General features: G+C 41.4%; 2 protein-coding genes across 5 annotated transcripts in view; both read left to right on the top strand.

The window, feature by feature from the left end:
* SCP2 (sterol carrier protein 2) overlaps positions 1-25,528 on the top strand; it is a 104,263-nt gene that overhangs the window by 21,322 nt on the left and 57,413 nt on the right. The gene's annotated exons all lie outside the window — the stretch shown is intronic.
* PODN (podocan) lies at positions 122-24,326 on the top strand. 4 transcript variants are annotated; one of them, XM_071750099.1, is made up of 11 exons: positions 122-1,120; positions 5,018-5,253; positions 6,906-6,999; positions 8,506-8,570; positions 12,671-12,780; positions 14,655-14,811; positions 16,759-16,874; positions 18,744-19,401; positions 20,582-20,730; positions 22,554-22,765; positions 23,652-24,326. In XM_071750099.1, the coding sequence occupies exons 2-10, from the start codon at positions 5,023-5,025 to the stop codon at positions 22,726-22,728; spliced, it is 1,755 nt and encodes a 584-aa protein (XP_071606200.1). In that variant the 5' UTR covers positions 122-1,120; positions 5,018-5,022; the 3' UTR covers positions 22,729-22,765; positions 23,652-24,326. The 4 variants fall into 4 exon arrangements, with proteins under 4 accessions (XP_071606200.1, XP_071606202.1, XP_071606199.1 ...); XM_071750101.1 differs by lacking the exon at positions 122-1,120 and adding an exon at positions 1,139-1,157; XM_071750098.1 differs by lacking the exon at positions 122-1,120 and adding an exon at positions 1,178-2,170.

Here is a 25,528-nt window from a genome sequence, read left to right as displayed (position 1 = left end):
TTCACCTTCAGTTTTTCTACCTGAAAAAGTTTCTTCATCTAGGCTGCACCCACCCATGTCATCCATCAGCAGGAACATGAGGGAGTACAAAGACTTGAGAGGTTTCCTGCAATAAATTCTGTGTTGTGAGTGTTGCAGTGGAAGTTCTTTCCTCTGAAGGCACCAGAAAGCTGTAGTGGTGGAAGCAGTTGTTGCCTGAGTCCACATCCCATGGTCAGGAGCAGCCTTTGGCTTAGTGGTGGATCTCACAACCTTTAGATAGGTTTGATTCCAGCTCTTGTTTTCCTTGGGGTTCTGATGATGGAAATGCAGCACTGGGCCTGGGGGTAAGAATTCCGTGTTTGGCATAGGTCAATGTTAGAGGTGGAGGAAGTAAAAGCTTGGAAAAACAGCCTATATAGGTAATTTGTAGCATAATGTGAAGCTGTAAGAGTTACCTTTGCACATGGGTATCTGGTTTCTTGCACTGATTCTGTTCTGGATAATCCTGGGCTAGTTATGACACTTGGGTTCCTCTATTTCTCCATTAAAAGTGGCATAGTGCCCTTTTTTATAGTATATTACTTGCAGGTGATACATAACAGCTACATATTGTACTTACAAAATAAAAACAGAAGAAATGCCCTTTTGGGGAGGGGTGAATCCTGCTCTCTTCCTCACCCTTGTGGGCTGTTCTGGCATCAACAGCAAGCCAGGTAATCACCCTACTCCTGGTTGTCTGCAGACTGGGGTAAGATGGGGTGGTACTCCAACATAAGCATGCTCGTGCTCCCTGAAAACACCCTAAATTTTGTTGTTTGGAGTCAAGGTACTGTAATATAGAAAGGGCAGCAAACTGGATCTCTGAATCACTAAGGAAAAGCAGCCAGCTTTGTTTTGGTTTTATTTTTATTGTAGTAAAAACACGCTTTCCACTCTTAACTTTTGAAACTTACACGTGGCACAGAGAGGGATCAGTTCCAGTTGATATGAGCCTGGAAGAAGAGAGGGAGGAAATAACTTAATTGCTTTAGACTTTAGTTCAGCTGGAGTTGAGAGGAAAGAGTCAGTGTCCCTTTTTTGGAATTCAGCAAGAAGGTTGTGTTCTTGGTGAGGACAGATCCTCTGCAGATTTTGGGAGGTACTGTATGGAGCTCTGTGGGGCATTCACAAAACAGGTGGCTTTATATTTAAAATACTAATTCTGCTGTCAGTTACAGAAGACTGCATTACTTTCTTGGAAGTATTGCTGCACTTAGAGCATACTATGTTATAAACAGCATGCTGGGGGGGCTTTTTAGGTTGTGGTTTTTTTTTTTTTTTGGTTTTTTTTTGGTTACTTTTACTAAAAGAGGAGAAATAAGGAAGGGGAAAAATAAGGAATGTGAAGCTCCTATGCTAAATGTGACCAGGACTGGAGTGTCTGTGTGTGTGTGGTTTGATGTTTAGTGCTGTTATATGGGATATGGGGCTTAGAAGATAAAGAGATGGGGTAGATGAGGTGTTACATCAAATTTGGAGACTTTGCCTCTAAAACATTTTGTAATTTCAGCCTATCTATCCCTGGTCCCTAAAGATTTGCTGATGGGTTGAAAACCAGGGGGTTAAAGGGGAGGGAGATGAAATTCAGCAAAAACTGCTCATCTGTCTGTTCCTGGCTGATTTGAACCAGACCCCCGGGGAATGGGAAGACATTCCCACTTGGAATTCAGATTTTGTTTTGGATGTGGCTAACATTAAAGACCTAACAGCAGGCAGTGCAGCTCTGGTATCCTGCAATGAAACACTAAAGCAAACGCTGTCTCTGCTGCTCTGCTGTCAGTTCCAGCATGCTTGCTTTTGGCAGCTCCTATGGATCTTGCAAACTGTCTTGACAAAAAGCAATGGGAGATTGTTTCTTCCTCAAGTCTTTATATTCAGACTATAGCTGCTTCCTCTTTCCTACTCACATTTTCCCATATGGTGACTTTGGAAAATTCCTCTCTGATTTCGTTGGGAAGTGCAGGAAACTCGTTGGTAGAGGGTTGCCTATTGCTCTCTAATTCTGCTGCTCACATCTGGAAAGGATCTGGCTTGGAAAGGGGAGACTTGCTCTGAGCTCAGCACATGTAACTGACATGGCATGAGCTGAGAGAGTCTGTGGGGGCAAGAGAAATGTTCTTCTCCATTCATCTGATTTCTGAAGGCAAAGGTGAGTTTTTCAGTATTTTATTTTATTTTTAAAAGCTGGATTATCAGACAACAGCCAGAAGCCTGCCTTTCTGCTGCAACTTTTAGAAAGGATATTCAATGTAAGTAACAAACTCTGTTAACCTGTTGATATTGAAGGTGAGGATGTTTTTCCATCTGTGTGTGTGTCCCCTGTGAGAACAAGGATGTGTGTGGGCAGTAACAGGTAAACAGATGAGGGAGGTATTTTGAATGTGGTTCTGTTGTTTACTGAGGTAGCTGCAGTCACTGAGAAAATCACAGTAACTCCTGAAACTTCAGCTTCTTGAGACTGTGCCTTTTGTAGCACTCTGCCTCTGGGGCTGTGTGGCAGCAAAGTGCAGAAATCAGCAGTCGTTCTGTTGGGACTTTAAAAGATGCAACCAGGGAAAATCCTGAGCTGGTTTCAGTGCAATCTCAGTCTTTTAATGAAAGGACCTGATTCAAAGCCCACTGAGGAGGGAAGAGGACCCTTTCTAGTGGATTTTGAGCTACTCCTTTAGTAAGGTTTCTTAATAAGTTTTTGGATCAGGTCCCCCCCATGGGAATGAGCCTAAATGCAGTGAGGTAGTTCAGACTTCCTTTGAACTAAAAGAAAATCAAAATCATGCCTGGTTTTACTGCCTGCACTCCAGATGCAAGCAGATGTTTCTGTATCCAAAGTGTGTCCCTGTGGCACCAGAGCAGTATTCACTTCAAAAGCATAGTAGCAGGAGCATGCATGTTGATGACAACAAGGACAGATCACCTCAGAAAGCCTAGTGAGCAATAGATACAGTATTTCATGTTAATTTTTAAACGTTTTCATCTATATATGTGGAAAAGTCAGCATGTGGCAAACCTAGAGAGCCCAATAGCAGCCATGAGGTAACTTTCTGCTATGGGAACAGTGTTGGTATTGTTACAGCAGAGCTGATTGTGAGCTGCATTTAAAAGGTGTTGAGTTGTTTTGTGGGTTTTTTTTCTTCAGTTTCTTCTGTAAGTATCTGTAAAAGGAAGCTGATCTATGGGAAAAAATACTGTTAGAGATCTGATATAGCATGCTGAGATTATTTTCTCTTAAGATTTCTGAAATATTTTCTGTGATTAGGTCACCAAATAATAAGGATTTTACTAATCCACTGTTGGCATACTCACGTGGCCAATTTGATCTCACTATTAATATCTAGCTGCCATATAAGGAGCACCATCAGATCTCTGGAATGTTACATAAAAGAGATTAATTTCATTATATTTAGCTTTTACAGATATGGAAGCAGTATCATAGTGGAGCAGGGGGAAGAGGAATCAAGCAGTGTTAAATGCTCAAAGTCACCCAGCACGTTTGTAACAAAGGTCAGGACCAAACCAAACCCATCCATATCTCAGGATGCTCTGTCTTGTACTCCCTTCCTTCTCCCATTTCTCCAAGTGAAAGTCAGTGTTTAAAGAAAGTAAGATATTCATGCCTCTGACAGAGCAGCATCTCTCCAGTACCTCCCAGGCACCTTTGGGAGCCTCAGAATGAGTTCCAGCTGGTGCAAAGCAGCTCCATGGAGATGCACCAGTTCTGACAGCTGCTACTCTGGCTCTAGAAGGTTCTTGTTTCTGTAGTAAAGGAACCTGGGCTGGCAGAAGTGAACAGAATACTTATTCTGTATTAAGGTCATTAATTGTGCTTTCTCAGCCTAAAAAATTGGCTTAAGTAAGAATTTCTCATCTGTCATGTACTTTTGAGAACAGCTGAAAGAAGACAACTCTTTACCAGCCCTTGCTCCAAATCATTATGTATGAAATCTAAGAAAGGCAAAAAAATGTGACTGAGGGGACTGGATTAGGGCCAGCTGGTCAGTCCAGTAGATATTGAACTTCTGTTTGAATTATTTTAACTTGCTGCCAAGAAAGATAAAAGCTGAATGTTAGCTAGCTGGGTTTCTAAGGTTCAGATCAGCGCTGTCCAAAATCAATAGGAAGCCCCTTTTTTTTTCCTCTTTAGCCATGAGATTGTTATTATTGGATGCTTGTGAAGCAGCCCCTCCAAGAGGTATCCTGACAGCGTGTGTCACTCTTCCCCAGCACACCTTGTTTGTTTTTATGAGAAGAGTTTCTTCCCCATGCAAAACTGCAATGAGCACCACGCTCGCCAGTTACACAGAAATAGCATTGCACAACCTCCTCTTTAAACCTCTGGGATCTGGCGTTTCTCAATATGAAAAAAGCAATAAATAACTCAAGGAGTCTGGGGTGGTGTGGATGGAGGATGTTGGAAAATAACGAGGTTGGGAACCTGCAGCCCACAGCAGGGTCGAGCAGGCAGGAGCCACGGCAATGGTGGAAGCCAACATAAACAGAGCCATTGCCTGACATCCAACCATTGCCTCCAAACAGGCTCAGCTTCTGCTTCTGTTACTTACAGAACACGAGTTGGCAGACTGAGCCTCAGAAAGAAAAACTCACTATAGGGGACGAACAAGAAATTTTGTTCTTGGAAGGGTTTTTGTGGTGGTGTTGCTGTGGTTGTTGGCTTTTTTTACCTCCAAACATTTCAGCTTCCCAATAACTTATAACTCAGCGCATATTGTCAGGAATAAGAAACTGTGTAAGTTATAAATATTTTGTAAGTTATAAATCAATAACGTGAGGGGCCAGAGGGGCGGCGGAGGGGATGCTGCAGCCGGGGTCCCGTCGGAGGGGCAGCGCTGGAGCCGGGCAGCGAGCGCTGCTGGGTCCCAGTCATCCCGGCGAGCAGGTGGAAGCAGCGGGAAAGGCGGGAAGGAATGTGGCGGGAGTGGCACCTGGGGCCGGGAGGTGCTGGAGGGCTCATCCCTGACCCCTCTCTCTCTGTTCGCAGGGGCGATGCCGGGCGGCGGGCGGGCGCTGCTGGCGCTGGGGCTGCTGGCGCTGGGCTGCGCTGCCCGCGACGGCTCCCCCGAGGGGGCCCCTCCGAGGAGAACGGGCCCGGCCCCGGCCCCCGCCTGTCCCCGGGACTGCGGATGCAGCCAGGAGGGCGTCGTGGATTGCGGCGGCATCGACCTGAAGGAGTTCCCGCTCCTGCTGCCCGAGCTGACCAACCACCTCTCCCTGCAGGTAAAGCACCCGGACCGGACCGGGCCGGGCCGCCGGGGCACTCCCCGCTGACACAGGCGGCCCTGGCCAAGCCCCAGCTCCTTCCCGCTGCTTTCTGGGCTTCGCCTGGGAGGCAGGAGGTGCCTCAGGCCCTCTGCTTGTGCTCCACAACCACTGCGGGTTATCGGTGTCAGTCCTCTCCCCAGACAACCCTTGAGGGAAAAAGAGGAATTTGTTTTCTCCTTATTCTCTCCCCAGCTACAAGAATTTTTATCCGAGGTGCTCATTGCTGTGTCTGGTGAAGGCCTTCCATTTTGAGGTGTCTTTGAAGAGCGTGGGCTAAATGACTTCATTAATGAGAAATTGTCTGGCAGCATGACACGTGTTAGCTGAAGTGTTTTAAACACGGTGTACATGTCCAAACACAGCCCCAGCCACTGTCCCCCAAGTCCTGCCTCCCTCCAGCTCTCTCCCTGCAGCACACAGACTCTGAGGAGTAGGCATCACAGGGCTGGGGCCATGGGGACACCCAGGCAGCTGATGCCAGGACACTCTTTGGTCATTTTACCAGGGCAATTAATGATATTCCTGCAGCAAATGGTTACTCTGCAGAGACATCATATCTTGTCAGGACAAGGAGGTGAGATTCATGCTTCAGGTGCAAGCTGCAGTCCAGCTTAGCCAGCCAGCAGGTTTCCATGCTCTTGCTGTTAGTTTATTCATCCCTGTGAGCAGTATCTGGGCAGGAATCCCTTCCCAGCCTGTGCTCCAGCCCCTCAAGGCGTGGGCAGGGCTGGAGCGTGGCAGCCCCGTGGCTGTTCCTCCTCTGAGCAGTGGCAGTGGTTCCAGACATAGTGCTGCTTTGGCCCCAAACCAACTGTGTTTTGTTTGTTGCTGCCATTTGCCAGCTCGTTTCAATGGATGAATTGCAGATTTTGTTCAGAGCTTTCCACCCAAGTGCAGCATAATTAGAAAAAAAATTGTAATGTAACCTGGCACCTTCCTCAGCAGATCTGTCCCAGGCATGTGCTAGCCATGACTCCCGCCTCTGCTGCCAAAAGCAAAGCTTTTTGGAGCAGCAGCTGTCATTTGCTGTGTGTTGGCCTGGCTTCCAGTGCAGTGGGTCCTTGACTGGTCCCCTGGATGCTAAAACACTAGAATCACTTATTCATGGTCTAAATGATAGTCAGCAGGTTAATGAGAATCTCATGGCAGTCACACCTGATGGTAAAATCAGAGCAAGTCAATCCAGTTTGACTCTCCCCACCCAGGAGAAGCTGTTTTTAAAATAAATAAGAGAAGTCATAAACTTGGAAATCCACGATGCCAACCTTGTAGCAAATGCTTTGCAGCAACTAGGAGGTTTGGCTGTGGCAGATGGATTAGAGGACTTGCCAGGCATAATCACACTCTTTGGTGTGATACCAGTGGTACCAGCTGTGTATTTCTGAGGATGAGCACATGCAACAAGACTTGGTTTAAGCTTTCAGACGCTGCTGGGTTTGGGTAACTTGGTTTTGGTATTTGAGTTTGGCTCATTACAGAGACAAGTCTGTTGACAATGATTTGACATGGTGGGTTGGTTTCCAAATTATATTGCAGTTCACAGTCTGGGTTTATTTGGATCCTTCTTGGATTGCTTTGCTGATGATTAACAGTCTCCATTTTCTTAGAATAACCAGATAGAAGAAATATTTCCAGAAGAGCTTGCTCGTCTTTACAGGCTGGAAACTCTCAATTTGCAGAACAACAGGCTGACATCAAAAGGTAAGCTGGCAGAGCCTTTGCTTCCACACCACCAGGTTATGCAGTGGGGCTGGTGACAGCTGATAAGGAAAGGCAGAGAGTGATGGACTGACTTGGTGAGAGTGGATATATAAAAGTCTCTTCACTCCTTTGGCCATCACACAGATCCTGGAGTCACTTTATCATCCGAAACATAATACTCAGAGTATAAGAATGCAGCCTTCCTGAACCAGTGGAGGAGACCTGGCAGCTGTACTGTGTACTGTGGTGTGAGAGCTCATCCAGGAAACTCCCTCTGGTCCCACAGGCACATCAATGCAATGCACTCCAGAACCAGGAATGTCTACATGCTGAATGGTTTCCTTCTGACTGACTCTGTTTCTTAATCCACTTGATGAGTTCAGTCTAGCCAGTCAGTGCAGCTTAGTCCAGTTCCATCCTTGCTGAATTTATTATAAATACAAGTAATATGTATTACAAATAAAGCAACTTCTGCCATTCTTCTAAAACCACCTGGAATTTTTGTAGGCTGGTTCTGCTTGCTAACTCATGCACTTATTAGAGAAACTTGATGAACAGTAAGGAAAGAAAAAGAAATAGAAATTGGAGTAAACAGTAAGAGAGGAGGATATGCAGCACAAAAGATGGAGATTTTGTTAACTTGTGTGTCAACATTTGCTCTTAACACTGTTGCTGTCTTTATTCTAAGGATAGAGGACAGTCTGCACTGAGAATGTGGGCATATTATGCATGTTGACCTAAAGCACAGGGAAGGCTGCACTTAATAGGTTCAGACTTTGACCTTATTACCTCTGGGTCTGGATGTTTCTTTCACAAGCTTTAGTGCACCCCTGAGTTTTCAGTACATTTTGGCATGTGAAATAGCTTCACTTTTGAATAATGGTTATATAAGTGCCAGATGAAAATGTTACTTGCAGCCTTTCCATGGTGACAGCAATTGTGCTTGTGTGGTCAGCTGGATGTGGAGGGATCCAAATGAAAATTAGTACTTTTTTGGGAGAAGGTAAGCTCCAAGTTGGATCAGCTCTCTGGTTACTGCATAGCTGTCTGGCTTGTGGGGCAAAAGAATGAGGGAAGGGTTTATGACATGCAGATACTGGTGTTACTTTGGCAACATTATGGTCACAGATCAGATTGATCTGATCATTAAACAGCCTCAGATTATGTCTTTCCAAGAAAAACTTTGTAGATTCATGAGCAAATGACAAATGTCTCAGCACAGTTGCTGTGAGCACCAATAATCAGCCATACAGCAAGTCTACACAGCTCTGTACCTGACCCTTGCCACAAGTCCATGCTTAGGGTTTTTTTTGTTTGTTTATTTTTTAACTAAAAAAACTTAACAAAACCTAAGGACAACAATACATCTGAGTCAGATTGCTTCAGTGGCAGTGAAAAAATGTTTAAATCTCACATTGAACATATTACCTGAGAGAGAAACCTGTATTTTCACTCAGAGAGGCAACAAGGTGCCAGCATCACTGATTAGTTGTTCTTGTTTTTCAGGGTTGCCAGAAGAAGCATTTGAGCATCTGGAGAACCTGAATTACCTGTACCTGGCAAACAATAAGGTGAGAGATTCACAGGGCTTTCAGAGTTCTTTTCTAATCATCTTCTGCAAGTTAAGGAAGCAAGTCTTCAATTCTTTAAAAATATATATCCTACATAAGTAAAATTGTGCTAAAGGGATACTCAAGTGCAGGTTCATCTAAGGTCAAGACAATCAATATGCTAAAAAATGAGAATGTACACATGCCAATCTATTTTGAACACTTATTTGTGCAACTGGTGAAAGGTTTCCCTTGTGTTTGTAGGAAGGTACAGAGTTAAATTACCACTTGCTCTTCCACAGGCTTTGGTTTGGCTGTGTGCAGATTTGGTAGCTTGCCTGTATGCAAGTAAGCAGTGGGGTAATGATGTGAGTATCTCATCTGCATAGCTCATCAGATGAGGCTGCTTGAAAATTTATGAACAAACACATCCTGATACCTGTGTTTGAGCCATCAAGATAGCTCTGTAAAAAGCTATCCAGTTTTCCCTTACTCCCATTCTTACTAGGTTTGGTGTGGGGGGATATCCACACGCAGGGAAAATGAGCAAGTAATTAATTTATTCTTTTTAGCTGCAGTGGTAGGAGCTGAATTGCTTTTTTAATGGAGCTGCTTTCCTATTAGTGACCCAAGTTGGATGTCATGACAGAAGCTCATCTTTCCTTCCAAGACTAGGAAATGAAATAACTTCTCACATACCCTTGCATCTGGGTGGTTGCCATTATGGCTTGCTTTTTCCTCTGTGATTGTCCACAAGTATTTGCTACAGATGGAACTGGGATGCCACAGAAAAATATAAGTTAAAACATCAGGCAGAGCTTCTTTTGTCTACAAAAACCCTTCTCTTCCATCTCTCCCCCCATATATATATTTATACACATGCCCCCCATATATATATATTTATACACATGTCTGTACATATATTTTATTACCTCTTAAAACCCATGACCTTTTGATGTTTTGTTTAGACACATGTGGCCACATCAAGGTTTAGTCAGGCCAAGACATACCCAGAATCACTCCATCGATGAGTGATTGAGACTAGAACCCATTCCTTAGTAACATTGTGTTCTTTTCTCCCTTTCAAGCACCATTTCCATATAACAGTCTTGGCACTCAGTAACTCCATAAAAAGGAACAAGCCAGACTGTGACTAATATTCCAGAACTTTGCACTCCAACTTTCCCTGTGTGACAAAACAAAGTGTTTGGTTTTTCTGGCTTTGCTGCAGAGAGAAAAGGATCCCAAAAGAAAATGCAAACATCAGCGAATGTCAGAACTTGTTACAGTGAGAAGTTGTGGACCCACAAAAATAACACATTTCTTTATAAGTCACAAGCCAGGACAAATCAGATTGGCTTCAAGCTGCATCCACTCTGCAGCAGGAAACACTGCAGATCAAGTAACAGTGGTGTCTGGAGGAGAGCAGGGATTTGCTGGTAGTTTGCTCCTTGTTGTATGGATTATCTTAATGCTGCTTTATCTTCCAAGTGCGATCCCATCAGATGCAGCTAAACTAACTTCTTTTAACCTACCATCACTGGTCAGAAATATAACAGGCTAAAAGTCTTCTGGGGCTGATGAGTAGCAAGTAGTTTCAATAAAGAATGTATGCTGTAGTTTCCTTTTAAATTGTTTACCCCTCTCTCATAATTTGTATGGTACAGTATCCACAGTAAGCCTTGTTAGTAACAGAAATCCCTTCCACCAAACTGTAGACCAGGTCCTGAGCTCCTGTTATGGTTATTTGCCACAAGCTGGTGATTTTTTAACTTTGCCTTGCATCTCCAAAGTGATACAGTGTTCATCTGGCTCCAGTACCTCTGCTTACATCCAAACTTGTTATAAGCAAGAAAACTTGTTCCAAAACTGGTAATATATTTTATATAATCCTTCTGAGCTCATTGGTTAACTTGTTAATTAACAGTGGAGAAACACTTTCTGGAAAGGAAGATCCAGCAGTGAAGCTGCAAGAAAATTGCATCTGGAGAGATGCAGGTTGCTACTCATAGATGATTTCCTAGACAAAGCAACTCAGTCAACTTCATTTTTTCCTAGCAGTCACAGCAATCCAGCATTAGTGCTTCAAGGAGTCAGCACGCAGAGATCTGTTAGTCCCATGACTAAGTGCTTAAAATGCCAAAGCAAAGTCCAGAGCAGCTGAAAGCTCTTTTTGGATGAAACTTTTTTCTCTGTCCTCTTTCTTGTGGTTTTGATGGCGGTCATTTCACATATCTGCACCTTGCCCTTTTTTATTGAATAAAAATTAAGGCTTAATAGACCATGTTTCAGGAAAAAAACTTCTAATGTGCCACCAAGTATGAAAGTGATTGTCAAGATTCCTGTGTCTGAATTCTCAGTATTCTATTACAGTACTTACTTCTTTCTGAGGCACTGTCAGACCTTCCTAGTCAGAGATGAGTGCTTTTACCCACTTCCCTGAAATCACATCTCCCAGGTCAGGAGTTGAGACATAACTGTAAAGACACAAGCAGTGCTGTGGCAACAGCACCAATATGTAAAATTCCACTGGTTACCTACTATCTGGAAATGTTGATAGGGCTGTGATCTGTGGGAAATATCTTTCTTGGGTTTGTATACATTCAACATTTAAGACAGCTTAAGGATGGAGGTTTTGTCACAGGTAAAAATGAGAGGATATAATGTACTTCTGAATAATGTCTTCTAAAAAATAGGACTGTATTGGGAGCCCAGTAAAATGCAAAGTTCATGGGTATAGTCCATCAATGCACACTTGACAAACTAGTAGAGAGAGATCTAGGCACTCTTTAAGTAAATAACAGTTTAAGGTTTGGGTTAGGCAGTTCTCTAGTAGAGTGTCTGTTCTCTCAGACTGTTCATATTCTAAGTATTTTTGCTTGACACATTATTATTATTAATAATCAATTGCAGTTTTATTGTGATAAAAATTTTAAAAATATGTTTTCATATCATATAGGTCTTGCTGAGCCTAGCTGGCTGTAAAGATCTGTAAAGATCTTTCACACAATAGTGCTGTGAGGAGGGAGCTTCACAGATTCAAAGAATTTCAAGCTAAATCTCTTCAGTTTCCTAGAGTTTCCCATCCTGATCTCAGTGCTTTAGACAAAACTTCAGTATTTCCCTAGTAAAGGTGTTGCCAGAGCCTTTCAGAGTAGGTAAAATAGTGTAAGAGTCTCGTTAGCAGTAGAATTAACATCTGTAACCATTGCACCTTCATACTGCTATTCAATTTCTGCTTATCTACCCAAAGATCATCACCAAAGATCATCAGCACCATAGTAAGAACTTCTTTCCCAAGGGCTTCATCTTGATGCATAAATTTTTAGGGTTTATACTTTCCCAAAAGCTGTCCTCCAGCCTGTATTCTTTATTATCTGGATGCTCTGGGAAACAGAGCTTTTTTAATCATTAGTTTTCACCCCACTAATTTTTGTTTAGATGAAGATATTCCTAGAACTTTTTTTTTTTCACATCACTGGTGAAAATAGCAGTAGACCAAGAGCAAACACATCAAATCCCATGCCTCTCATCAACTATAAAGTTTGGAGTATTTTGTTTCTGATACATCACTTGTTTACTGAACAAGGTACAGTAGCTTTGTGCTTTGAAGTCCCATGTGTTATTCCATCATTTGGCTCAGAAGCATCCCTGTCCTTTGGGAACCTGAATCCTCCATTGAAAAGGTCACCAGGAATGGATGCAACATTGGAGCAGACATATGAGGTGATATTTCCCCCAAGCTCTCCTAGGGGGGTAAGCAGTAGGTCACTCTGAGGTGGGTCGGGTATTTTTGGCACAGCAGACTGTAGAATTAGGAACAATAATAAGCAATGTGTTTGCTTTTTGAATAACAGTTTCTTGATTTTTTCCACCAAAAAGAGACAGGGCTCTTCCAACCATAACAAACATTCCCGTATCTTGGAGCAAAAGTCTGTCTCCTTCCTGAAGAGATTAGTGAGTGAGGACAATTTGTTTTTGTTCATCCAATCTCTGTTCAGTTTCATTTATTTTTGCCTGTTTAGAGAAAATAAATTTGCAAGTGTTTTGTTGCTGGTCTAAGAGTTGGTTGAAACATTTGTTGCCTTTAATTAGAATTCACCCCTATATTTCTTTTACAGCTCACAGTGGCTCCAAAGTTCTTACCGAATACCTTGATCAGTGCAGATTTTGCAGCCAATTATCTCACTAAGATATATGGGCTCACATTTGGACAGAAACCAAACTTGAGGTAAGGGATCAGGAAGTAGAACAACAATAGTGTTCTGCCACTGCTTGGAGGCAGTTGGTGAGTGATAAGAAACTATCTGGCTATACCATGTTATTGCCTACTTATGTTTTTTGGAAAGAAGCTGACTGTTTGTTATTCTTAGCATGAAAGCTCAAATAATCTCTCAAAGACATTTCAAGGACTTTTACTGCCTTCCAGACACTTTTGCATAGATAAAAATTAAGTTGTCTCCATTTTATTTCTGTTGTGTGTTAAAAATAGAAGAGTATTCATTAGAAAAATAGCATCAGGTTGAGAGTACAATACTCAGTACTTTTGAGTATAACTCAACTGTATTAAAGCCAGACACTTTAGCACCTTCAGAAGTGCTTCATACCCTCAGGTCAAGTTTCAAAGGTCTCTGCTAGTTTCAGCTTGTGATTTTTTCTCAGCTGTATCCAGTGAAGCACATTGGCCCATCTCAAACTCAGATGTGCACAGACCACCTTCTGTGAGACTTTCCAAAGGCACTTTGGGTAATCCAGATGTTCACTGCAGCACCTAAAGCCTGCAAACTGCTGCAGTCCAGTTCAAACTGTTGGTAGCAATTCATGCATCCAAGTTTGGAAGCTGTTTGGAAGCTGACCCAGTTGAACTCCTAGAGCCCAGTGCTGTGATGAACTGAGAACTCTCAGCTCCCACTAAATGAGCTGAGACCTGAAGCTACTCTGTCCTTACTAGGCCTTTAGTCTCCTAGACTTTTGGTAGCTGAAAATGCTGAGTCACTCACAGATTTCTGGCAATATCTTACCATGAAAGAAGCTAGATTTATACATGTAGTCTGCCTTTAGTCTGAGTTGCAGGAGCTGCTGTGTTTTGTTTTCATAATAAAATTCTTGCTCTTTTCTGAAGAGATTGTCAAACTCTACTATAATGGCACTAATTTTAATCAGAATAATAACTCATTGATTTCTGAGATTGCTGATATAAAATCCTAACACAGTTGTTTCAGTTGGTTTATTTGCCCCCAGCAGAGTTCATGGTCTCAGACTGATTATTTGGAAAGCCAGGTTTACAGAAAGGCAAATATTTTTGAGTTAAAAGTACAGCTGACCATGCAGGGTGAACAATACTTTCAGTGTGGCTCTGAACTCCCTGGAGTGTGAGGTTGCACGATTGTGTTTCCATACTGAGCCTTTCCTTCCTTCCAGAAAGATGTTGCCAAGTTCTCTGCAACTGGTAGAGAATCCAAGAACAAGTTGAAAAAGCACACTTTGCTCTTCTGTAGTTTTAACCTGTCTCTGCAGTTTTAGCTGCACAGGAGAGGCAGGGGTAATCAAAGTCAATAAAATCCTGTGATTTCTTCTATTAAGAAGAAGTCAAATTAATTCATTTAGCAGTTAAGCCCCATAGAGATCAATTGTTTTATAAAGAATTAAAACCCATGTAAGGAAGAATTGATCCATTTCTAAAAATTGGTTGGAGAAACTTCTGTGAATATTAAATATTAAAATTAAGAAGGGCAAAGGGAAAATAAGAAACCCTCTTTCTCTTCACCCCAAAGGTTCATTAAAAAACCAAAATTCTTCCAAAGTCAGTAAATCTGCTTTGTCTTTCTGTAAGTACACTATGCTTTTCTGAGTCCTAGGAGTAGGAGAGAGACTGTTTCCTGAGGTATTTGCAGCCTTCATGGAAACAGAGAGAATGGAGAAGTGGGGTGATTGAATCTACAGGTTGATTTTACAAACCCAAGAAGCCCAGATTTGATTCCAAATAGAAAATAAAATTGGAGACGTATCCGTTAATCAGACTTAAGTTTTATCAGCTTTTTCTTTGTAAACACAAAACCCCAGATCTCACTCTCTGTTAAACTTCATCTTTTCTGCTCCCAACAGATCTGTGTATCTTCATAACAACAAACTTTCTGATGCTGGGTTACCTGATAATATGTTCAATGGATCTAAAAATGTGGAGATACTCATCATGTCCAGCAATTTCTTGAAGTATGTTCCAAAGAATCTTCCACCAGCACTATATAAATTACACTTAAAGGTAATAGCAGGAAGATTTTGTATTCCTTTATGATTTTGACTGTTTGTATGGGATTTCAACTGAACAGCCAAGCCTTTTCAGTGCACTTGGATGCATTCCCAGGCCTGTTGTGAAGTCCTGCCTGCTGTATTCTCAACAGTAGCTGTCTCCCATGTCCTTACTTAGTAGTTCATAAGTAACCATGGTTTTGCAAAATGCCAAAATGCCCAAAGGGACAAAAATGCTTTTCTGTGTTTGTAGGAGAATGTATTGCAAATACCTGTGTGGTAGCATTGTTAGTCCTTTTCTTGTATATAATGATGTTAGTCCATATTAGTACAAGAAGGTAGATCATCCTTCATGGCTGTCCACTCACTGGCCTCCCAGCTAAGTTTTTCACCAAAGCTGCTGTTTTTCCTGACAGCTGCTTACCCATTGTGTACAGGCTTTGCTCACTAACTCATTATACATAAATCACAAATGCTAGGAAACAGTGGTCTCTGTTTGCTACTGAACTGGCAGTTCAGACAACACAGAGACAGTTTGGATCAGGGATTCTTTACTGCTTCAACTTCTCCAGCAGCAGTGCAAAAGCAGAATCTGTACTTTTAACTAGTCTCCAGCATTTTCCATTCCATGTCATCTGATTTTGATAAAAACACTTCATCATGTCTGTGCTAGAGCTCTCAGCCTTGTTAACTATGGCAGAGCTGCAGTGGTGTGGGGAATCCTGGTTGTGCTTTGTTCCTGGTGTTGACAGCTCCTTGGACGTGTGTAGACTGGAGTCTTATCAGTCCCTGGACTTTGGCAGTTCTGTGTTGCTTCCCAGCTTTCTTTTCCCTTGAAGGTTTCACTGCTAATTCCCCTTAAAATCTTCTGGAAAAAGTCTTCACCAGCTTGAAGGAAAGTAAAGGCAAACAGTCTGATCCTTTAAATTGCTGGAATTTGTCTGCAAAGTGTGAAGTTACTAGTTCTTTGCATTTTATTGTCATTTATGGGTAATCATTATCTCCCAAGGGTGAGATAATGATTACCTTAGGATTTGCATCCCTCCCTGCTGACACCAGTTGTGTTAAGGGCAGAGGAGCTGAGGAGAGAAATGAGCATTTTGTTTTCAAATGCACTGCCTGTCAGTAGTAACATTTACCTTGATGTTTTGACCAGAAAAAAAACAGGAAAATGAGAGACAGTAGTGGACCACAAGTGTCCAAAGGGTGTACTTCAGATGTGACACATATTCTTTTGTCTTTCAGTGTTCATTGGGACACTATAAAGTATCCACTAAACCTAGTCCAATATATCCATCACATTACTGTGTGTATGTGGACTGTGGGAAGTTTAACAAATTAATTGTCAGTGTTTTATAATTCCTAGTGCTTTATATATATTTTTATAATTCTTACAGTTGCTCTATGGAATTTCTAAGTGGAAATCAGTTTTATATTTGATTTGTGTCTGCCTCCTGGCCACCACAAAGCAACACTAGGGCAATAGTCATTATTATTTCAGAATGTACTCTGCCAGAACTGTACTTTTTGGAATGCCATCAATTCTGGAAGGAAGGCTGGTTCCCAGCTTCCAATTGAATTTTTCTTTATGGTGATATCTGTCTTAACAAATCCAGAAATTTTGAGTAAATTCCAGATGTAGTTGCCTAAATTACATTATACATTTGCACATAGGTGGAAGGACTATGGGTACAAAATAAAATTATGCAGGCCAGGGAAGAGGGCAGGGGGACAGAGTCCTAACTCCTTAGCTCAAAGATTCTTTGAGGAATCAATAAAAACAGGTTCTAGTGCTTCATTCTAGTAACTATTTATTTCTTTAGCAGAATTACAATGTTTCCCAAAATCCCTTACGTCCAGACCTTTTGCAGTTCAATTAGCTTGTATTAGTTGAGCAGAACCTGAATGTTTTATGTCATTTCATGCCAAATAATGTGCTTTGTGCTTCTGGTCACTCTAGAACAACAAGCTAGAGAAGATTCCCAAAGGAGCCTTCAGTGAACTTACAGGCCTGAGGGAGCTGTATTTACAGAATAACTACTTGACTAATGAAGGAATGGACAATGAAACTTTCTGGTGAGTCTGAGATCTGTAGTTTGCACCTCTGCTTGTGTGTGACTGTCTCTTCTTGTAGGGTGGTATATCTAATGAAAAAAGGTACCCCTTAAAAAGTACATTTAATAAAAGCTGCAGGACATCACACATTTCTCTGCTGAGTCTGTATAAAAAGACTTAGATTCAGATACTGCCATTCAAAAGCAAAGCTCTGGGTGGTTTGTTTGAATTCACACTGCAGAATACTTTTACACAAAAGGTGAAACACCAAGCATCAGGCTGCAGCACTCCCTAATTGCCACAGACCCAATCACCAGGTACTGAATATGTTCTGAGAAAAGACCACCTAGGATGATGTTGAAGGCTCATCTGTGTTCTCCCATACCAGTCAGAAGTGAGGCTATGTGGGACTTCCCAGTTTCTAGGACAGTTCACTGCAAGTAAAGCCAGACCATCACCTTTGCTAAAGCCACTTCTGTATTTCTGTGAAGGTGACTTGAACACAGCCACAGAAACACAGTTGGGAATTTGTCTGTTGTAGCTGTACCCCAGTGCAGATGGATTGCTGGAGCAGGAGGGGATGCAGTGGTGCTGCTCAATAGCCAGATGGCTGAAAGAGCTTTGCTACAAACTGCTGCAGCAGCAATAGTGTTTGGCTGTCCTAAATTTAGCCTGAGACTTAGCACTTCAAAAAGTTAATATTTGTGTCTCTGCTTACACTGAGTGCTATCCTTTGTTCTACCCAAAAATCTAGATCACATAATCTGTCCTGCCTGTAGCTTAATTCTGCAAACTTTTCTCATCTCCAGATGTGAAAATGTATCAAGCTGGGCTTTCCTTTTCCACATCCCACTCCCAGGAATCTCCCTTAGTCATTTACCATAGCGGTGCTGTGTCTGCCTCCAGGTCATGTTGGAGGCATCGTTTCTGTTAAGATTTTGATGAACAGGGCACAGTGGCCATAGCTAAGGCATCAGACACAGGCAGCAGAGCTGGTGGATGTTGCTTCTTGCTCTCATGGTGCTGTCTGTAGAGCCCAGCACTGTGCTACTGAGGTGTACCCAAGGTGGGGCAGTGTTACAGCTTGCAGCAATGAAGTGCTTTACCCAGAGATTATAGTTGCTCATTCAGAGCATGCTTGGGTAGTTGTGAATAGCAGTGTAGTATCATGGTCATGTCTGTAATGCATTAGTTCTTGCATTTCCTGAAAACTTTATAGTCATCTGCAGTGGGTTATGTAGTGCCATGCAGAAAAAAGTCTCATTTGAACTGAGAAATGGACTTGGAATACAGGGAATAGAAGGCTTCTTAGTCCTGGCATGTAATACCATTGATCCACATCCAGTTGGTATAAGTGGCTGGTCTGAGGATTTATTTTAGCTTCAACTCAGTCTGTGGAATCCAGATTCAGTGGCTTACACAAAGCAGCTCTACCCCTGACTCACTTCCATAATGCTGGAAGGTCAGGAGAAGTTCACTACCTTAGCCTAGGACACTGAATTAGTATTTCTGTTTTTCATAAAAGTAGTATTTCATCATCTATGAGACAGGCCTGCTTTTCAATTTCAATATAGATTTTCAGAGAGACGGACATTTCTTGTTCTCAGGGTACTTTTCAGTGAATGTTTTGCTGTTTGGGTGTCTGTGGATTCCAGCAGGCAGTGTGGCTGGGGAGCAATGGCAGCACATAGTCCTAATCCTTAATTGGCAGCATGGAAGCTCCTTCTTGTGCTGTCCAGGTCAATGACATTGTAGGAGAAAAAAAGGGCAGTAATGAGAGTTGTGCTGGGGAGAAAGCCTTTAAAGCAAAGACTGGAAAATCATAGGGGAAGCTGGCTGGTATTTCACCTTGCAGATCCTAAATGATGTTTTCTTTCCCTCTTTCCCAAGGAAATTGTCTAGTCTTGAATATCTGGATTTGTCCAGCAATAACCTCTCACAAATCCCAAGTGGTTTACCTCGAAACATTGTCCTCCTCCACCTGGAGAAGAATGCAATTAAGGTGATTGGCAGAGATGTCTTGACTCAAATTAAGAACCTGGAATACCTTCTGCTCCACAACAACAAATTAAAAGCCCGAGGCATTCACCCCTTAGCCTTCCAGGGTTTAAAGAAGCTGCACACTGTCCACCTGTACAACAACATGCTGGAGAGGATTCCCAGTGGGCTGCCTCGCCGAGTGAAAACACTCATGATCCTTCACAACCAGATATCTGAGATTAACAGGAATGACTTTGCTACCACTTACTTCCTTGAAGAGCTGAACCTGAGCTACAATAAGATCAAAAGTCCCCAGATCCATCGGGAGGCTTTCCGTAAGCTGAGGCAACTAAAGTCCTTGGATCTTTCTGGAAACCATCTCCACATGGTGCCCTTTGGCTTTCCAAAGAACTTGCAGATTCTGAAGCTGAAGGAGAATGAGATCAGCATCATCCCAAAAGGGACTTTGTCTGGGATGACAAAGCTGCGGGAACTGTATTTGAGCAACAATAAATTGAAAGTAAATTCCATTTATTCAGGAGCATGGAGAGAACTCAGCAGTCTCCAGGTAGAAAAATCACCTTCTCCAATTGTTTTAGTAATGCTGGTGTCCTCATCTGTCTCCCTAAGCCAGTTTGTATAGCACCAGTACTAGGTGCACACAGTTCTCATGTTTTGAGCTGGCATTGTGAGTGCTACACCCTCTGTTTCTAGAGTAAAAATTCTGTGCTGCAGTGCCACAGGTGGGTACCTCCCACTGCCAACTGGGGAGGTGATCCACTATGTACCAGTAACTCTGGGAAATGTAAAGACATCTTTGTTTCTGAACCCTAACCATGTCCTGTATCTTCAGATAAACACCAGTGAATGTTGTCATTAAAACTGAAACTAATGCCTTTCAAATCAGCTCTGAAGAGAAACAGCAGGAGGAAGGAATGCATAAACAAAAACACTCTTAATTCTCAAAGCCCCCACATCAGCTTAGAGTCAGACAGGCCAAGCTGTAGGATTTAGCAGCTCAGCTGGCTGAGGCACCTGGATAGCAGCTAGGAGGTCTGGGTTCAATCAGCAGTCTTCTCATTTGCTTAATTGTTGGAGAAAGTTAAACACAAACCATAAGGCAGGCAGGAACAATCCCATTTGTGCTGTGCAAAATGACCTTCCAGAATTGTTATGCTGGCTGAAGGATTTGTCTGCATTTCCTTTTAGGCAGCAGCCTGCTTCCTGCAGTACAAGGTATTACCTATGGCATATGGCAACCATCTATGGTGCATATGGTTAGGCAAAAGCAAAGTCTGTCAATCTGAGAGCAGAGAAAGGACAAGGAGCATATGTCACACTGGCCCTCAGTGTGTTTTCAGACAATCTAAATGCTTACCTAGGTGAACATTTCCCTTTCTGGGAAATTTTGTTTTTTCTGGGAATATACAATAGCTTGTTTCTGAGTTAATGTGACTCAGCAATGCAGCAGCAGTGTCTGCAGAGCTGTTGGTTTGCATCAGCTGAAGATTTCATCCTTAGCTTTAGTAACACAATTTCCATTTGTTGGGTGCCTCAGAGATGTATTTTTGTAGATTTACTTTTATGTGTGTGTATATATATAAAAACCAATGGATAAACTTCCAGAGGAAGAGTGTGTCTGTCTAGAGCCAGACTTTGGAAGTTCAGTTTTTGTCAAATCTCTATTTTAGTGTAGATAATATTTAATTTTTTTTTTTTTTTGACCCCTTGTTGTCTCTTGCCTGCAGTCACTAGACATGGCTGGCAATCAGCTGACTGCTATCCCATCAGACCTGCCAGAATCTCTAGAATATCTTTATCTTCAGAACAACAAGATCACTACAATTTCAGAGGATGCTTTTGAATCCACACCCAAAATAAAGGGGATTTACCTCAGGTAAGGTCAAGTTTCCACTTCAATACACAAGATTGTCTTCATCCATTTTGTAACTGCTTTTCAGAAAGTGTTTAAAGTCCTAACTTTCTAAATAAGCAACTTTGTTTTATAGTCATGGGCAATGAAATGATGTTCATCTGCTTAGAAAAGACTTGGATGCACATTGTAAGCTCTTTCTGCTCAGAGAGTTTGTCCTTTCTGTTCTTATTAGAATGGATTAGGGATGTCAGAAATTCTGGGAAGTTATTGTTTCACATTATGTCATTTTCCAATATTCAGCTGTGAGCTAATGGTTTACAGTCCACTTGTAGGACTACAGCTCTGCCCTTGTCTGTTAGCCCTGGATTTTGACAAAATCCCCCTCAAGTGAGGCATGTATGACTAACTCTGAAGTTGTGCACATTCCCCTTGATAATTTTGTCAGAAACAGATGACAAGTTACAACTGTGACTGTTACATAACTAAGTTTGGAAGCTTTTCTGTTTTTTTTTCCTACTCTGGCCGTGGGATGAGCACTTGGTTTCTACAGGTGACAGATATTAACCTTTTTTTTTTACATACAGTGTAAACTCCCAGTAATGTAGCTGGTTTAAGCAGAGATTTATACCTTCCCTGGTTTGGGCAAGAAGTGAAGCAAAAATCTGGCCCCATAATATATTCAATTTTACTCTCGTGGAACATCACAGAAAAAATTGCTTAGAGGCAATTTGTCAGCCCCTAAAGAATATTTGATTAAGCTGTTCTCATGGATGTGTTCATAAAACCTTGCTTGCCTGTGGCACAAGACTAAATATGGCCTTACTTTGTCTGTATGCAACTAAACTGTTCTGTAGTTCTGATTCATACCTTTTTGGATGAACTTTTCCATACCAAGCAAATAAAATTACAAAGTCTGGTGTAAATTAGAGCAGTCTGTCTATTCAGCTGCTCACAGTTATGTGATTTTAGTGAATGCTTGGATGCAAACCAGAGACTACATACCACATTCTATATTTCTATATAAAGAGAAAAAAAGGAATTTGCAAAACTGTTTTGCTAATATATTTAGGAGGCAACTCCACCCAAGCTATGTTGTATTTCCTAATGGGAGGCTATTAATCACTGTGTTGTTGTGAAACAATAATATGCATCTGGAATATTAGACAAAATACAACTGTTTGAGAGTAACAGACCAAGCAGTGTATCTGAGAGTTTCTTAAACTGCTGATTAATTTATTTAAATTCTTGGAAACCCAAGCAACAGAGGAACAACTGTTGCATGATGCTTTGTTTCTAAAGTGATACTTTGTAGTGGTATTTTGAGTTTTGTTGAAGAATTAAACTATCAAGTGATGACACAGATCCTGTGCAGAAGCAAGTTAAACTTTGAAATGTGTATGGAGCAGATGCTTTAACTCTCTGGGAAGGAGAAAGCAGAATACCAAAAGAAAGAATTTGTGGGGGAGGAATTCCAATATTATGATCTTTTTCCATGCAAAATACAGCTATAGAAGAGGGAAGAGGGCCTGGGGTGGAGGAAGTTGGGAGGTTTTTTTGAGAGCTTGGTCAGTGAACTTGAAATCAGAGCAAGATACTTAATGTTTCCCAATATTTTCCTGTAAGGTCCTTTGGGATGATACAGAATGCTATCAGCAGACTTTGTCCAGTCACTGCATTTGCCTGCTTGCTAATCAGTACCTGCTTTTCCTTTGGTTTTCCTCCCAGAGGAGTCAGTACTCCTAGAATGCTGTACTCTGCAGAATGGTTTCCTCCTACTCTCATATTTGTGCTGGATATAAAAGTGGGTTCATTTTAACAGGAAGGCCTTTTTGTTTTGTTTAAAGGTTTAATAAAATTGCAGTTGGAGCACTGAAGGAGAGCACCTTCCAAAACCTAAAGCACTTACAGGTCCTGGATATTGAAGGGAACCTTGAATTCAGCAACAGTTCAAAGAATAAGGATGACTCAGAAGAGGAAATTGAAGATGAGGAAGAGGAAGAAGAAGAAGAACTGAGATAATTGTCAACTCACAAGCACACGATGTGGGAAGTAACAGGTGTGGTTTAGTTAAATCAAGGACTCAGTTCTCAGACCCTTACTTAAGTAATTCCCATTTACAAGTATATGGAAACATAGCAAGTGGCTGTTTAAGCCCTAGGCTTCCAAGACTTTAGCTAAAACATGACTGGGAAATTCAGCATCTAAAAGGGTTGAAAACACATTATTTTGCACAATGAAGAAGGCAGTATATATCTGTTTTATCTGAGGCAGTGGGCTGTTACAGGTAAATATGAAAGTCACTATTTACCAGTTCTGATAGCCAAATTGAAGAGGTATTTCATTAAATTTTTAAGGAACTAGTTCAAAAGGAAAACAAAGAACAAACTGTAAAGCTTAGTGCTGCAGGAGACCTCCTGAGCTGAAGCTGAATTAAGAAAAATTAGACTGTAGAAGAAAAGATCATAGGAGAATGATGTATGAAGAATATGCTTTTTTCCATGAGATAAAGAGGGATCAGGTTAATGAATTTCTTAAGTATTCTATGTTCAAAAGATGAGGAGGTTCAGGGCACTTGAGATCTAAACTCAAAGACCTGAAAATAAAATGTTTAGTTTTGTCCCTAATCAACATTTTGTGATGACACAAGGAATTGCTAGGAATATTACTAATATGCTAAAAAGCTGAGGGGGCTTGGAAAGGACAGAAGCTGTTTGGAAAGGCAAACATTACACATTAGGCATCTTGGCTGGGCTATTTGAAATCTTTGTGAGAGAAGAAATAGAAATCTGCAGACTTACAGGACATAGAACTTCAATGCATCTCTGGTTTGCTTTGGGGCAAGTGTGACATGTCAGCAGGTACTAAGTTAAGTTTAGCATATTCTGAATTCTGAATTCTATATTCTGTCATGTAATTGATTTTGTTTTTCTGATGTTTTGCAGGAAAGTGTATGGCAAATCATGTATATATGTCTGTGTGTATATATCTATATAGATACACAGAGAACACTTAGCAAAATGTGCAATGAATTACGCAGGAACTGTCGTGGCACTGGGCCAGGCTCATGGAAGACAGTGTGTTACAGTGCCTTATTCAGGGAGAGACCCTGAATGCCTTTCCAAAGCTTCCAAATCATCTTATACAAGACCCAGGATCATAAGGGATTGCTCTGGAACTCACAAAAGCTGGCTTTTGTTTCTTCTGTTTCTCTTCTTTCACTGTTTCCATCTGTAATAACAATACGGGACTGTTTGGAACACATGCCTTCAAGTGCTGTTTTTGTCACTGCATTTTAAGTGAACCATGTATATGCTGCTTTTCTTTCCCTCCACCCTGGAAAAGCTGTTGTTGATCAGGCAAGATGGGTATTTGCAGTAGTTTCATGTGTGGAGAAGTGTATGAGGCATTTTGGTGATCAAGCAGCAGTAATAATTCTGGATGCAACTATTCCTCTGTTATAAAAATGTGTATATTTGGATGAGAAAAACAAAGTAAGGCTGGATCCCATAATATTTTATCTCTACTGCAGTATATGCCTGTTTTAGAAAGATTTTAAGATAAAACAATTGCTCTTGTGAATATATATATATATATAAAATCTGTATGTCTGCCTCCCAGAGTTTTGGTAAAGTTTCTGTCTTTGTTTGGGGTGGTTTTTGCCCACGTGGCAGTTGTGTGAATGTCTCTAAAGGTATGTCAAGAAGACTGAGAAACTCTATGCAGTTTAATACATGTGGCAGAATTTTTAATGTATTTTTTATCATTCACATTAGGAGTCAGAAGTGAAACTAAAGAAGCAGAAGAGGTAGGTGAGTGCAGGGTGTCTTAGGAGAAAACAATTAAGAGAAATGTCTTCATTTAGTTCAAGTCTAGTGCATGCTCTCACACTTTCTTAAAGCATCACGTTTTATGGTGCTGTGTATTTTCACCTCGTGTTGGAAACGTGGAAAATAAAGGAACCAAGGAAAAGAAGACCTACAGAGGTACCTGGATAGCAAGCTGCCTATTTGATTATTCTGTTCTTCACCTGACAGTAGCTAATCTGCTTGAGGAAATGCTCTTTTGTTTGAGGCTTTCTAATTGAACATGTATTATTTTGCATACTGCATTCAAGGATTTACTTAGAAATACAGTTGGCTTAATTTTATACCAGCTGTTTTTTCTTCTGGAGAAAATCTAGTTCACAGTTCTCCCTTTGGGTTCCCATAACACATGACAGTAATTTCAGGCTGACATTTCCTATCTCAGACAATTCAACACAATCATGAATCATGGAAGGGAAGATTGCTTCCTGAAAAGCATAAAAGTTTGGCCCTAAAACTTGCAACCCCCCCACATTTTTTTAACATCAGCTATACAGCTGAGCAATAAAATAGCCTTCCAACTGGCCTTTGAGATGGAATTCTATGTAAAATGTTTACAGACCATAGCTCAAATCAATTACCTATCTCCCACAAACCCCACTGGCAGCTTTGTCAGTCTTTGGTGAAACAGACCAATTTATTATACTCCTTAACAAGCTGAGAATCTGCAGTTTTTTACAGGCTTATGGAGAACTCTTCAATTATCTTTGCACTTTGGTCCCTTACACTGTCTTTTTATGAGAAATCAGATGCCCCAGTATTCCCTCAAATCCCTTTAGAGTTGGATGTGGTGAATGCTGGGGTGAGGGTACATTTTAGCAACTTGTAGAATCAGACCCCAAAATTACAGAAGATGAAAGAAAGATAAAAAGATACATATACTGCTAAACTTTTTAAATCAACTTTGCCAAAAGAGATTTATCTGGAGTTCCAGAGGAATATCCTGTAGACCAGTA

This window comes from Heliangelus exortis, chromosome 8, assembly GCF_036169615.1.
Source record: "Heliangelus exortis chromosome 8, bHelExo1.hap1, whole genome shotgun sequence".
NCBI classification, from domain to species: Eukaryota; Metazoa; Chordata; class Aves; order Apodiformes; family Trochilidae; genus Heliangelus; species Heliangelus exortis.
Note: the sequence above shows the minus strand (reverse complement) of the source record. Positions and strands in the feature narration are given on the sequence as shown.

What these genes read in the sequence shown, in the direction of transcription:
- PODN (XM_071750098.1), top strand. Translation starts at nt 2,134, where the DNA reads ATGTTCTTCTCCATTCATCTGATTTCTGAAGGCAAAG. An exon ending in CCAACCACCTCTCCCTGCAG is followed by an intron (nt 5,254 to 6,905) that starts GTAAAGCACCCG and finishes CCATTTTCTTAG; the next exon opens with AATAACCAGATAGAAGAAAT. An exon ending in TGTACCTGGCAAACAATAAG is followed by an intron (nt 8,571 to 12,670) that starts GTGAGAGATTCA and finishes TTTCTTTTACAG; the next exon opens with CTCACAGTGGCTCCAAAGTT.